The 15,456-nt window shown below is 46.2% G+C and overlaps 1 protein-coding gene across 1 annotated transcript in view; it reads left to right on the forward strand.

Moving 5' to 3' along the window:
• CycT (Cyclin T) overlaps window positions 1–11,848 on the forward strand; it is a 36,063-nt gene extending 24,215 nt beyond the window's left edge. Inside the window, exons 9-10 of the mRNA XM_065454653.2 lie at window positions 3,758–3,930; window positions 8,615–11,848. Coding sequence (XP_065310725.1) covers window positions 3,758–3,930; window positions 8,615–10,798 — 2,357 coding nt within the window. The 3' untranslated portion in view covers window positions 10,799–11,848. The remainder of the gene's footprint in view (window positions 1–3,757; window positions 3,931–8,614) is intronic.
• Window positions 11,849–15,456: the final 3,608 nt, after the last annotated feature.

The following is a 15,456-nucleotide window of genomic DNA, read 5'->3' on the forward strand; positions in this document are numbered from 1 at the left end:
GCAGGCTTTATGCGCAATGCAGAGACGACAATGTTGTCGATGAGGCGGTCAACACCGACGATGTGTGTTCCGGCCTTGTTGAAAGCAAGTTTGTTTCTGCTACAGACACCTTCCAAGAATATGTTGATGCCGGTGAGTCGGAGCTTCCTGTCTGCGAGGAAGCGAGCAGGGATGATGCGATCGTCGCAGCGGTGCGCGTTAACGCGGAGCTTGCAACCGAAGATGAGTCAGATGACAATGTCGACCCGACGCCAGACCCAGATGTCCAGTGCAAAGACGCTTTGGAATACCTCAGCAAAGTGAAGATGTACTGCGCGAAGAACAGTTTGAGTGAGAAAGCGCTTCAGTGCTTAAGCCTTGTTGAGGACGAAATTGTTCTAAGCGCCGTTAAAAAAAATCACAAGACAAAAATAACAGCGTTCCGCTGATGCCGCACTTGTCAAGAGAACTTGGTTTCTGTGCTGTATTGCGATAGTGTTGCATTGTGTGCGAGTGAAATATGTAATTCTGTTTTAAAGATGTGTGGTCCGTGTGGCATAGGCAATAGCCGAAAAAAGCATGCTGTGGTTATAACGTGGTACTGCTTATAGTGCAGATTTTTACAACTCCCGCGACTTACGTCTTAAGTGGTCTACACTGTATATTTGAGAAAAAAAATAGAAAAAAAAGAAACTGGGAAAACGTAAATTTCAAGCTTCAAAACCAGGAAATAATAAAAACACAAGAACGGCTCCGTCGATTTTGACATTAGGTGCACATATAAGCTTGTAACAGGATCTGGAATGCACCAACACGAACCTGTGTATGCAAAACAGGCGCAGGAATAGGTATCGGCACATCATCTGCAGTCTCCAGAGTAAAGGTGCAAGCTAGGACAAAGGACAGTGGCTAGCTTCACCATTGTGTTATTGCCAATGCAGTACGAGATTGCACAAGGCAGTCACTTATCTCCTGCACGATCTTATCATCGGCTTGCCTGAAGCTTGTGACAACCGCCGCATCTTTCTTGCCGTGAGAAGCAGAGATGGCTTGCGCTTCTCTTTCCATAGACGCATGTCTGGCTTCAAACATTTTTTCTTTTATTAGAGAGGCTCGATTTGCCGCTTAGGTTTGCAATTTGATCAGCAAAGAAATGGTGGATGAACAGTTTTTGAAGTATGCCCACTAGCAGGCCTGCTGCACTGTCAATGTCAGGTCACTAGTTGCCATAGCAATAGCCAATCGGAAGGTACTTCTCAGTGTGCCGACATCCTGAGTCAGTAGGAGGGCCACGTCCATCGCGAGCTTCGTCAGACTGGCCCCTGATTGTTTTGCATTTGCGCTTTTCCTATGTGGCCATTGTCGGCAAGTATGTGGGAAACTGAAAGGTAGAACTTCTGCATGATTTTGGGTACTTTTCTAACTGTTTGCGCTGACAAAATAATTATTTTCGGACACTTCGGATGCGTTTTTGGTAAATTGCTTTGATATAGTGTAGATAAGGCATTATAGATGCCAAAACAAGTAGTTTCCAAAAAGTTTTTTTTGTGTGTGTGTGATTTTCGGTTTTCAAGACCTATGTGCCCCCCCCCCCCTAGAGGTCGTGCAGTATGCACTGGAATCGTGCTGCCGAAGGCAGTTCAGTGTTGCTGAAGTCTGTGTGCACTACAAGCTGCTCACTGTGAATCAGACGTGTTGCAGCTTCCAAGGGCTAAAGATCGGAAAATTTTCTCGTGTGGAAAGTCCTCAAATATGTTGGGAAGCTGCGAAAAGAAGGCTGTGCCATATTGGATGAAATTATCAACATGCAGACACGAGCCATGGTGAAAAAGCATGGCATTGCCTCCACAGATTTTAAAGCGAGTTAAGGTGCAGTGGACTGTGCTTGAGAAGACAAACATAGTTTTATGAATGACTGCCTTGTTGCTACGAGAACATCCTCACTTTTCCCAGATTTGTGATACGCCTGCCCCAGGACAGGGAGTTTTATTTGCTCACAAAACAGAAGCGCTGATCAGATACCGATATAAGCTTCAGCATGCCAATGAGCAGGACTGTCGAAGAAAGAGGAGCACACTGTGTGCGTGTCAGAACAGGTGCTGGAAAGCAGCGCCTCAACATGATGCTTGCAATACAGCAGACGGCTGGAAGCGGCAGCAAAGACGAGCTGTTGGGGAACTTTGATGTGGATGAAGCAGCTAGTGACTCAGATGACGGGTCTGATGATTCTAATGCAGAGTGAAGTGCAGTTAAATAGGTGTCATGGTTCGCAATAGTAGACATGCATTTATACTGCAAAGGTAAGTCGTCTAACTCATTTTTCAAGTCATTACCATCTTACATTTAAATTTTCAATGCTTTGAAAAAGTTGCCATCAAATTTACTCCACTAATAGATGCAACCTTTCTATTTTTTGTGTGATAAACGAAAGTGCATTCATTACGTGAGTATGTATGGTATGCATATAATACATTATTTTGCGTGACGGAATCGCGGGGAGCTTCAGTTAAAAGTATAGGATGATACTCTGCAGGACTGAAAAACCAAAACCTTAAGAAAAGTAAATGTGAAGAGAATACTGCAGTGCAGGTGCCAGTCATGCTTTATGGCAGAAATTTAGCATACCGCAATCTGCATCCGCCAGCATGCCAAAACATTCTTCGGTCAGTTTCTTACAGACTTTCTTCGAGCCACACAGCAAAAGCTTTCAAGTGCAGCAGTGTCTGCAAGGAGGTCACTTACGGCGTTGCCTGCACAGACGAGTCTCCTAATGTTGATGCTACGTTGCACATCTGTGAACATAGGTGCAGGCACGGCAGCATCTATGCCATCATTCTCTTCCGAGGTGGCAACCAGCAGTGTCGGCATGAGACAGTGCCTTCTTGCATGTCATGTCTCATACGATGGCTCGTGTGAAACTGGGAACCTAACAGCAGACGCATGAGAAGTTATGTCCTTACGTTTAGATGGAAAGCTCTGAACTGCATACAGCGCATGTATCTGATGTGATCTGTGCGCCTTCCGGTGGCTAATCGGTTCGATCTTTGCACATGATTTTGTGCATTCCATACATGCCGGGGTAGTATTCTTGGGTGATCATATTAGGAGCTAGCTTCACTTCCATGAGACTAGGCTCTGTATGGGTAACGTATATGGCCAACAGTGCTCTTGGCGTTGTGCAAAGAGAGCAAGCTTGGCACAGCGCCATATGTCCAGTGGAGATAATATTTCCAGTGCCAGGTGAAAACTAGGGGAAGCAAAACTGTCTCCTAAAATGACTGCCCAGGAGGTGTTTGAGCGACGTGAAAAGAGGGAAGGAAAGTGAGTGATGAGAGCACAGTGAATGTGAGGGAAAGGAAAACAGCTGGGGCTTTCCGCATGTGAAGGGTTGCGCTCTCCCTCAGAGGGGATGGTGCTGTGAGAGAATGGATGGTGCCGTGAGAAACTTGGAGATTAACATAGAAGCTAAGGGCAGTGCGGTGAGCAGCTGAATAAAGGTGTGGGTTAGAGAGCAAATAGGTAATGCAGTAAAGGACAGAAGAGCACTAGGTGCTGATGAAATTAGGAAATTTGGGGGCATAGCATTGTATCTGCAGATACAAAATGTGTTATTACAAATGCTGGAAAAGGCTCCTGCGGTGGACATCAAATAGGCTGCTGATGACTGCGAGTAAAACTTAGGAGACACTTGCAGTGGGGTCTGTAGAGTGGAGTTTGCAGTAACCTGCTTTGCCCGTGCTCATCTTGAATTCTCTCGGCGCACATTTTAATTCCTCAGAGCTGACGTCCGAGTTCCTGGCCATCCTGGACAAGTGCCCAAGCCGGCTAAAGCGCAAGATCATGAGCATCGGAGCTGGGAGCAGCGGATCGAGTGCTACGGGGGCACCGACACCAGTCGCTTCGACACCAAGCGCCGGTGGGACTGCTTCATCTTCTTCCTCCTCCCGGAAGGTATGTGCATCACCAAATTTCTCGGTGATTGCTGACAACTTTCTGTAGCAGTGCAGAACCAAAAGGCATGTGGGACAGTGTTGTCTGACGTAGTTATGCATTTTCTGTTTTATGGTGATAATTGTGGAACTTGCAAAAATGCACTATCAACAGGACAGGCAAGTGAACAAGTACAGCGAACATAGCACTGCTTTAAAGTGACGTTTCTTGAAGGAAGCAACAGTGTCAAGGCTTTGACTTGGTCCTCATTGCGTTAGCAATTGGTACCTTGCGCACAAGCGCCTTAACCACTAAAGACGGGATTATCTTTGCGTCTGATCAATATCTCAACTTTTTTGCTCTTTTCATTGGTGTATATCTTGCTGGCCTTTCAGTGAATGCCAGATGGAAGCAGCACTGTGTTTGTTGTCCAGTAAAATCATGTCATTCAGACTGGCCCTCCTAAGGTTGATGCTTATAACGGTGCATTAAGAGTAAGAGGTGCATTATAAGTGTTTATACCTCCTATAGTTGAGATAAGATTGCAGATCTTGCACATCTACTACCAACAAGCTTTTTATCATACATCCATGATAAAAAGGATCAATTTGTACTACGGAACACAATCTGAGCATCCATGGGTCTGGTTCTGTTTTTCGGTCGCAGATGGCACTTCAGAAAATTACAAATCATTTTTAAAATTGGAGACAAGAAAGTTGTTGGGTGGGCTACATGTAATAAGTGAAAGTTTTTGTAAAGTGCCAAAAGCGAGCAATCGGTGAAGCTTTTTCTGACTCTAAAGAATAAGTAATATTCAAATCCAAAAGTAACGGTGGTATTGCGGAGCTTCTCTATTCAATTTTGAAATCTTGCTAGGCACGCAATGGATGCAGCAGATGTGTACATACTGCCAACTTTGCATCACCATTGCTTTCCCTGTGCAAATCTTTGACATATTTATCTTGCACAAAAAAGGCAGGCATAGAATTAACTATCATTTTAATTTCTGCCGAAACATTATGGAAGCATTGGTGTCTGAATATCAATCAATCAGTCGTTTATTTTCAACCAGAAGTTGGAGATAGCCCAGGCAAAAAGCATTTGGAAACGACTTGCCTGGGGAGAATGAGCAGGAAAGGAAGTGGGGGAGCAGGGATGAGGCTGTGAAAATCGTGAAGAAAATTGCCAAGATTTTGGGAAACCACTTGTTTGGTGTCTCCAATGCCAAGAAGCACAAGTAATGTGGGATATGACGTAAATTGGAGTCCACATGTTATAGTTTTAATATATATGAAGTGCTTATTTGGTAGAAAACGTTGCGAATCAAAAACATCTGCGCTCGAAAATGCAGGGAGTGAGATCTCAATGATTGCATTAGGTATTTCTGCATCATTGCCTGCTATGCATGTAATAGAGTAAAGACAGACTAAAATGCGATAGGGTAGCCAAAGAAGTGCTCTCGCATTTCTTCACACTAGCATTTAGTGATGGGCACTCCACTGAATCTAGGGCGAGCAACCGGCATGTTTGTGCCAGTAAACTGAGCAATTGCTGAGAATGCGAGCTGGGGTTGTATTCTGAAACGATCCACTTCGATGATACTATTGCCTTGGCCATGCCTCTGCCCGCGTCGTGTGCTGATTGGATTTTTTTTGCAAAACTGGAAAATAAATAGCGCCATCTAGTAGTTCCGGCCTACGTCTATTTGACATCACGGTGTTGTTGGGTGCTCCCAACATATGTTGTGTTAACAAACATCTCTTTTTGTGGTTGGTTGGTAGTGTACTGTTGTAGAGACAAGAGCGTTGGTGCAAAAGGATAGACAGTTGGGCGAATTGTTACGGTAACATGGTCTTGGCTTGTAGTGCGAAGTGAACACGGACACAGAAAGGAGCAGACAGGATGAGCGCAAAAAAAAAAAAAGAGCGTTGGTACCTTATAGTATATTTTGATAGCAGTTTGCGTGTAGTTTTGCGCAGCTATATTTGTTGACTGGTGATTGGCATTGTTGATTGCATTGTGTTGCTTAATGTAATTGACAGTTTTTGGTGACAGTGTCTTGGAACAGCTGGCAGCGGCACCATAAACAACGCATTGCTCGCGAGGTTGGTTCTGACCGGTTGGTGGTGGAGAGTTGTAGAGACAAATCAGACGATGCTGCGCTGGTGGTGCACGGTGGCATACTCACATACGCAGGAACAGTGTGTGGCTGTATAATAGCAAAAATGTTTTTTAACCGCTTCAGTTGTAGTACAATTTAACACGGACTACAGTTCGCTATCGCCCTTTTAGGTAAAATAAATTGAAAAATGAATTGTGAAATGCTTTATTTTATTATAAAGCATTTCACAATTCCTTTTTCAATTTATTTTACCTAAAAGGGCGATAGCGAACTGTAGTCCGTGTGCAGAACCCGTACTGTGGCCATTACATTGTAATACGACATACCCGAGCTACTTTGCACTCGCATGGTGCGCTCTCTCATGCGTTGTGAAGCGTTCAAGAGCTCGTGTTAGTAGTGCGTGCCATCATCACGAATAAGCAGTTGGCTGACTTATTGAATGTGACCATTGCCGAAGTGGTTCATTTCAGAATACGGCCCCAGTAGTTGGTTCGTTATAACAAGGTTTGACAGTAGCTGCAATGAGCACTGGGACGGAAACCCGAGTCCCAGCATCTTCTCTGGCAGTTTTGGTGCTTAGCAAACGCACTGAAATGTATGTAGTGGAGCTCATGACATCTTTGAAATCAACATGCTGTAAAACCCTATACTTTTGTGGCCCCAGTTGGGCTTGAATTGGGGACCTTGGGCATATTTGTGGCTAGTAAACATTTGGGCTTGGGCCTTATAGCTCATTTGGGCTGTTCATTGCCTTTTACCCCTTTGAAACAGTGCAGTAAGTTTTAGTCTTCTACATGGCTCTAGCCACACGTGTTCTAGATACGTGGCACAAACGCGACAGCCGAAGCAGGAAAAAAAGAAGACAAAACGCCTCTCATGGCCTCACTGATAGTCGCTGCATGCTGCCTCATGTATCAAAGTATGGCACCGCCCCTCTGTGAGGCCAGACATTTCCTGTACAGTAGTTCAACGGACTGGCATAGCACAAGCTTGTGCAGCTGAATAAATAGAATGCGACATGTTTTAGAGCGTACAGCCAGCAGAATTAGCCGTCAAAAGAAATGCTGCCAAACCTCGACATAACAAAGTTGTACTTCTAGCAGAAAATTTCATCAAATCAGAAATTTGTTAATTCATGGTTTTCAGCCGTAAAAATAATTTAATAAATTGCTTGAAATTTCTGGTGGATAGTATCTTGTCAGTAAACGCTTAGAAACAAACTGCAAGAAGGTCGGGCCATTATGGCAGGTATGAGTGCCAGTGCGTGGGGTGCAGATTGCGCCAAGAGCAATGCATCGACGTAACTCAAGGCATCTGAGATTTGCGTGTGTCATGTTGCACAGCACCGTAAATTTGGGCTCCATGGTTGACCGTGTTTAGTGCCTGTAGCCATCATCAGATGGCCCCAAGTTCAACACAAAAGTGTAAAAAGATTACGAATGTTCATCCTGTGAAAAAAAAAAAGAAAGAAAATGTCGCAGTGTCACAAAAGATGCGGAACATTGATGGCAGTAGCGAAGAGACAACTGCACAAAGTAAGGTTTGTAGTTTTGTCAGTGTCACGCATGCTCAGGCAAACATAACAGCTCTCAGCAACGTCAGTGGACACTTTGCACCTTGTCTCGGAAACTTAAGATTATGCGACCACCAAGACTAAATGCACGGGAATGCAGTGCACATCAAGGCACCAACCATCTCGACCTCCCTTTGCACTTGTTGCAGATTACCTCCACTATATGGCACACATGGCCTGTGTATGGACAATCATGCACAGCCACGGCAAGGGTAGAAGAGGAAATATGTGTCTATCTGCCTTACTCCCCAGCGAACGTTTGATCACGTTACCACACGTTCACCCTCTCCCTTGCGCTGAATGAATTGTCTGCTCTCGTGTATCTGAGCTGCTGCATGTCCTGCGGCCCCCAAGTTGTTTACCAATGCGACAAATGGTGCAGCGGCGTTTCGTGCATGCCGCATCCTGGTGTGTGCACTTGGACAGTGTTTTTGCCACTCAAGCTTTTAATGTGGAGGACGCTTGCAAATAACTTCCGCCTTGGCCGAATTTTTTATGCCTTTTTGCTAGATTAATAGCCATACTCCTAGCATGTACTTAACATGGCTGAAAACTGTTAGATCATTACCGTGTCACAAAATTATACTTCATTAAATCACAAATGAAAATTGTGATTGCATTTGCAACTTTGCATTTGCAACTTTGCAATTGTGATTACATTTGCAACTTTGCATTTGCAAAGTTGCATTTGCAACTAAACCGGGATAGTTGGAGAAATATGGGAGAGGCCTTTGCCCTGCAGTGGGTGAATTCGGCTGATGATGATGATGAAAGTTGAGAAATGAAAATAGCTTGTTACATTGCCAATTTCTTTAAATCGAGATTTGTTTTATCAAGGTTTCACTGGATTCAGTTTTCAGCATAGTGTCCACACTTACAAACTGAAATTTTCATGTGCCTTTAACATTTGCCACTCACAGAATTTGTCTAAATTAAAGGCCAACAGAAATAAAGGCCCTTTGGGTGCCTTGCTGTGCGCGTGATTAAACCTACTTGGTGCAACTTCACAGGAGGCCCATGCGCAGCAGAAGAGAGACGAGAGGACCGCAGCCTCGGCTAGTCACAAGCAGTCCACTGCAAGTGAGGCTCCTGCTAGCAGTGAAAGGCAGTCTGCGTCCAGTAGCCACGGCAGCAGCCGGAAGCCACCCTCGGACCCAACCATGCATCGGAACGCCAAGGTTCCGCCACATCACGGATCATCGCAGCGGTCGCCAGGGCTGGTGCAACCGCAGGCTGGCAGCCAGGGTGCCGAGCACCTGCTTTCTCCTGGCAAGCGAAAGGCCCAGGAAGGGTCTAGCAGCCACGGTTCTCAGCCGCTTTCACTGGATGCGTACCGAGACAAGCGCTATCGCCAGAAGGGTCAGCAAAAGCCTCAGCCTCCTCCAACCGACCGGTCAGAGTCGCATCACGGAGCTGCATCTCACCCTCCTCATCAGGCTCCCTCGTCACATTCACAAAGCAGGCATCACCAGCCTCACTCCGAGCCGGCCTTTGACACTGGTGCCTCTGCAGCACCACGGCTGTCAGCTTCTGCTGCCGACGGTGGCAAGCCAGAGCCACCAGCCACGCATGTCAAGCAGGAGCATGCCTTCGAGGACACAAGTGGATTCAACTTTAACTTTGCCTCTCACTTTGGTGGCGATGGTGGTGACTCGTCCATCGACAGCTTCTCCTTTGGCCTAGATGGGCCAGACATGATGCCTGCCATTTCGCCACTGCAGTTTGATGCTGACGACAGGAGCAACTCGCAGGATGTACTCATGACAGTGACGCAGCTGGCACCACCAGTAATGCCACCGCCCCCAGCAGTGCAGGTCGAGGAGAGTAATGGCCCACTGAAAACAGTGGCTCCCCTACCTGCTGCGGTGCTGCCCGCAAAAGTGGAGCCCCGCACTCCCCCACTACCACCACCGAAGGCACGGCCCCCGTCACCCCCGCCGCCGGCAAAGTCACTCCCGGCGACCCCGCCACTCCCTCCTCAGAAGTCGCGGCCTTCTACGCCCCCACTTCCGCCTCCAGCTGCACAGCCACCGCTTTTGCCACCACCAGCACCAATTGCTGCTCCACCGCCAGCACCTGTTGTTGAGAAGCCAGAAGTCAAGCCTGAAGTTGTTGCACCCCCAGTAAAGGACAAGGAAAAAGAGAGGGCTGAGCGAAAGGAACGCCGAGAAAAGCACAAGCACAAACACAGCTCGTCTGAGCGTTCGAAAAACAAGCACTCGTCTCCGGGCAAACACGGCGGAGGAGACAAGTCTTCGGAAGGAAAGTCTCACGGTGGTGACAGAGTGCCTGACGCGAGCGCTCACCACACAGCAAGCAATGCTGTCGATGCGCAAGCTGCCACGAATCAAACTGCTGATGCCATGCCTGCAGCTGATTCCGAAAGAAAAGTGGAACGCAATGGTCTTAGCAAACATGAACGCAAGTCTTCTAGTAGCTCAAAGTCCGAAAGTTCACGGAAGGAAAAGTCTGAGAGGCGGGAGAAAGAGCGCCGGGAGGCGTCGAGGGAAGAAAATGGCAGCAGGTCATCGCAGCCAAGTGCTGGCGGTGGCCTGAAGATCACCATTAGCAAGGAGAAGCTTCAGCAGTCAGGCAGCGGACTGACAGGAAGCCCACCACGGGAGGCCCTGAAGATCAAGATCCCTAAGCTCAAAATTGTTCCGCCCACACCAACACCGCCTCCGCCTCCTCCTCCAGCCGACGGAGCAGAGTCCGGCAAGGGGCCCCACACTCCCCCGCCTCCCCCTCCGAGCACGGGCCTCAAGCTCAAGATCAGCAAGGAGCGGTTGAACAGCGGCCGGAAGAGGGACCGGCGGTCCGATGATGGGGAGCACCGTGCCCGTTCACCCAAGTCGAGAAGGGTGTCCTCTGTGCCTGCGCCACCACCCCCACCGCCACCGCCCGGACCAAGCTACCCAGTACCACCTGTGGCACCCTCTGGTGGCAGTGCCAATCATGTGCCACCACAGTTTCATCAAGGCTACGTTCCTGCGCCTCAGTTTTCGGCCCCACCTCCACCAATTTACTTTCAGGGGCCATACGGCTACGTGCCAGCGCCTCCGCCCCCTATGCACATGGCGCCAGGTGCATACCAGGTTCCCCAGTACTTTGGCATACCACCCCCGCCGCCCCCTGTTGACCCGCCATTGCCGAAAGAGCCGCCGCTCCCACCCCCGCCACCACCTTCAGAGTGAGCGGGAAACCCGACTTTCTAGGCTAGGATTTTATACAAATGTGTGCATGCCACACCACTGGAGGCCCCCCTTCCCTTGCGAGGATGACTGTTTCCCAGAAGTGGCTGTGCCTCCAGTTTTCCCTAACTTATTCAGGAACACGCAGTTGACTGGCTCGGTTCTCTGCTTTCCAGGATCATGTGAGCATAACTGCTCAGGTCGTGCTGTGAGAATGTGTGTACTGTGGTACATTCTTCACGTGTAAAGCAGTGCCGTTGTCCCAGACAAAATATTGACCTCTTTAGAGTTGTTACTGCTTTGTGAGTGGTGTGTGTATGTGTAAGACAGAAGCCTGGATTTTTCGTGTGCGTCGATTGAGTCTTTGGTGATTTGGAGCACCGTGCCCTTGTGCTGTGGCGTTAGTTCTTCTTTTCTTCCCTTCCATGATGCCGCCCACGTGTGAGATGGTGTATGCCACCTGCGTCGAACGCTGGTGGCTTCCTTGTTACCGCAAAACCTGTGCGGCCGTGTACATAGTAGCAGAGTGGAAACTCTAGGAGAATTGTGCTTAGCAATGGGGAGGGATTTGTGTGCTGCAGCGGTGTAGGCCACACAGCACGGCATGTCTGGGATAATGGGGGGGGGAGGAGGGGTGTAGAGTGCATTGTGACTCTCAGGTTAGGCACCGTCAAAGCTGTTTCCTTTGAATTCAAGAAGCAAAAGGAAAAAAAAAGTGAAAAAAAAGAAAAACTGTCGAAGTTTGCTCAGTGTGAGTTGTACATAGTGTAATGCCTGTATATAAAAGTTGAAACATGCAGTGTTGTGGTTGCTGTTATGATACATTCAGCTGTGTGTTGCAATAGAAGTCACCTGAACTTAATTTTTTTCTTGTGTGTGTACATGTGCCCACTCCTGACATGGCTTGTGTGGCTTAGTTTTCTGTTTCTTTTCTTTTCCTTTCTTTTTTGAAGCTGGTTGCTTCTTCAGCCAGTTGTGTTCAGAAGTTACTGCGGCTGGCAGGACCCCCTGTTTTGCTCCTGCTTTGTAAATAAAGATTAACTTGATTGACAATTACAGTGCTTTGTGATATTAAGTAGTCTGTCAAGTACAGTCTGCAACAGAAGTTTCCAGGCCAAAGTACTTTGTGACCAGATTGTGCAAAGAGCTGACTGCTGCAGCCAACACTTTCAACCTGTTGACAGTGTGGTTCTAGGCTTGTGTGGGCCTGTGTAATGAAAAACTATGCAAGTGCCATCAAGCATGCTGGCCATCAGTTGACTTTTCATGTTTTCACAGTGCTCCAAATATGAGTATTATTATGTGAGGGGCGTCAGTACATGTTAAATGTCAGCAAAAAAAGAAACCCAGAAAATATGGAACAAATTACTTATTCAAGTTATGAGGGATTTGGCCTCGCAGCTCTCCTGACATATAGTGCAATTTGTAGTGTACAACTCGTGTAGCAAAACTGACAGGAGCAAAAAACTGTGGAAGTGTTGCAAACATCCAGAGCATGTCCTTATGGCTGGTGCTGAGTTTTGTACGGGTGTCGCAAGATTGGGAGCTAGAGGGGGATTGAATTTACCACTGTGATGGATCTATTCCGCAGCTTGCACAAATTAACCAATGACCGTTAAGAAATTCGATTCTGTTTAAAAGAGTGGTCATTCAGTGCATGTTGCAGTTTGATTAACTGTTTTTCACATCATAAGCATAACGAGCGTTTCTTAAGGGGAGACGCTCCTCGAAAAATCATTTTTTTAATATTTGTACTAGAGATTTGAAAATCTACTCACTTATATAGCCTTTCATGCAGATTTCAAATATGTCATTTGTTCTTGTGTAGCTGCTATAGTTCTTGAGTTATGTCCTACACAAGGGCAAAATATAGTGATTTTACAGGCATTTTATTGTGTAATAAATTTTCGCAAAAAGCTTTATGCTTTATCTTATGTAGCTCTTTGTAGACTGCAAAGTGCCAATATCTATCCAAACAGTGTGCAAAATTACTGGAACTACGAGAAAAAATTAGGACACTTCAAAATTTTTTTCACAATCCCATGAAAACAACTTTGTACACTTATAATTGTCTCCTATACTAACGAAATTTGGCGTACATACTCTTGAAGATATATGCAGTGCTGGTATCTACTTGAAATTGCAGTATCTCTCAGCGTAATCGCAAAGTGCAAGGTTATATTTTAGGGAATTGAGCAAAAAAATTTAGTTGAAATATTCTCATTTTTTTGCCTAGTTCTAGTAATTGTACATGCTGTTTGGCTCAATATCAGCATTTTGTGATCTACAAAAAGATAAACAAGCTACAGCGCGATGCTTTTTGTGGGAATTTAGTACACAAAAAAGTGCCCAGAAAGATTACTATATTTTACCTTTGGCATCATATAACTCCAAAACTATAACAGCTACACAAACAATAATTACATATTTGAAATCTGCATAGGAAACTCTATAGTTGGCTGCATTTTGAAACCTCTAGTACAAGTAATAAAAAAAAGTTGTTTCGAGGAGCGTTTCCCATTTAAAAAAAAATTCCAATGCTTTTAAAACAAGTGTTTTGGACCTACAAAACTCTTGCATTATAAAGGTCACTTCGTGTGAGTGTACATTGGGAATGGAACAGGCTAAACATGTTAAGTGTAATCGAACCTTTATTTAACAATGAATTCAACCACTTGGCCACTGGGGTTCTCTATTTGTTGGTGGGGGTGTCTGCCGCAGCTGCTGCGGAGTCTGGAACCTCCTATGCATGTTGTTGCATCGTCTGGTGCTCCGAGTAGACCACTGCACGAGCCCAGGCCGTCCAAAGTGTTTCCGGCGGGCTCATGCTTAAAGCCATGGACCTGGGCTGGGCTCGGGCCGGCTCTAAAGTCTGGCTTTTGAGCACATGCTAACATTATGCATTGCAAGGTTGAAGTCTTTCTGTGCCAAGCTGAAGTGACACGTGCAAAGAGCTGACTCTTAGTATACCCTACCGCAGAAAAGAGGAAAACAGTTCAAATTTTTTTCTTTTCCCACAAGAACGAACATTGTTTTTGCATCAGGAAAAAATACAATAAACCTCTCTTCAAACCATTCTCCTGTTGCTGTTTTTTGTGATAGCAGTATTGCCACTCGCAACACTTATATTATTTTAGCACTAATGCAAGGGGTATCTCTTTCCAATTTTTTTTTTTAGATTATGAGGTTTTACGTGCCAAAACCACTTTCTGATTATGAGGCACGCCGTAGTGCAGGACTCCTGAAATTTCGACCACCTGGGGTTCTTTAACGTGCACCTAAATCTATACGGGGATGTTTTTGCCCCCATCGTAATGCGGCCGCCGTGGCCGAGATTCGAGCCCGCGACCTCGTGCTCAGTAGCCCAACACTATAGCCACTGAGCAACCACAGTTGTGCATTTATTTTATGCTGTGCGCTCATGAATTCTCTTATTTTGATATATTCATAATCGCAAGCTAAATGACCTCATAGGACCAAGTCGTACAATAGAGTTAAATGCATATGCACCAGTGGAAAAATAACAGCACAGGCAATGGGCCAGATCATTGATGCTCCCATGGGAGAAACAAATATTTTGTTTTTTTTAATGCTCACACACTGCAGCTGATTTAGACCACGAGAAGGTGAGGCTGACACATACGGTGCAAACGATAATGGAAGTAAGAAAATATATTTTTTTTTACTTCCAGGCCGGGCCTGGTCATGCACATGCGGCCCATGGCTAAGCTTAGTAATAGACGCCTGGGTCCGGGTTTAGTAACACAAGCCCGGGGCGGGCCTGGCCTGTGCTCAGGCTTCATAAAGTAAACCTGGGCCGGGAAATTGGGCTTGTGCAGTGCACTAGCTCCTCGTGTGCACTACAGCATGGTTGCGGAGCAGAGGACAGTGGCGATACCACAACATGCATTTGTTGTAAAGCAGCAAACCAACCGTCGGGGATGCCTAAATTACTTTGTTGTACAGGCAAATTAATTATGGCCTTTGCTATGATGTACTTTGGTTTGTGAAAGGATTGCAACACTTTTCTGTGCCACTTTAAAGGAAATATACACCTTTTACATAAGGTGTGGAATGTGTCTGGTGTTACAAGGTCTGGTGAATCTATTTCAAGTGTTTTTGACTAGGCCTTGTTTTAGCGAAGCTGTCGGCAATCAGTTGCTGCGATGTCCATGCAGCCATCTCCTTTCCACGGTTGGTACTGCATTCAAAACTATGCTGCACCCTCAGTGAACAATGCCCACCAACCCAGCCCACTGTTGTGCCTTGTTTGTGGGTCTTAAAGATAGCGTCATGTGTCAACAACTATCCTGGTCCCAAACCTTGCAGAGTTATTAGAATATGCCAAGGGAATGGAGACTCGGTAGTGAGTGGCATAGAGTTGGGGATCATAATGAATTTGCGGGTTTGGTTAGCACTCTGGAGGGGCAAATAAAGGTCCTTGGCAGAAGTCTTTGTCCTGCAGTTAGCCTCATATTCCTGATTATTGGGTGTGTTGTGACTGTGCTTGGGGGACGGGGGAACAACCCAGTAATGCATTATGAGCTCCACATTCAAAACTGTATTGTACCTGATCCCCTATGCCACTGCATTACAAAACTCTTCCTTAAAATCAGCGATAATGAAAGGAGTTTGCCTGTTCCGTGACATCACGACAATGA

This window comes from Dermacentor albipictus, chromosome 10 (assembly GCF_038994185.2).
Source record: "Dermacentor albipictus isolate Rhodes 1998 colony chromosome 10, USDA_Dalb.pri_finalv2, whole genome shotgun sequence".
NCBI classification, from domain to species: Eukaryota; Metazoa; Arthropoda; class Arachnida; order Ixodida; family Ixodidae; genus Dermacentor; species Dermacentor albipictus.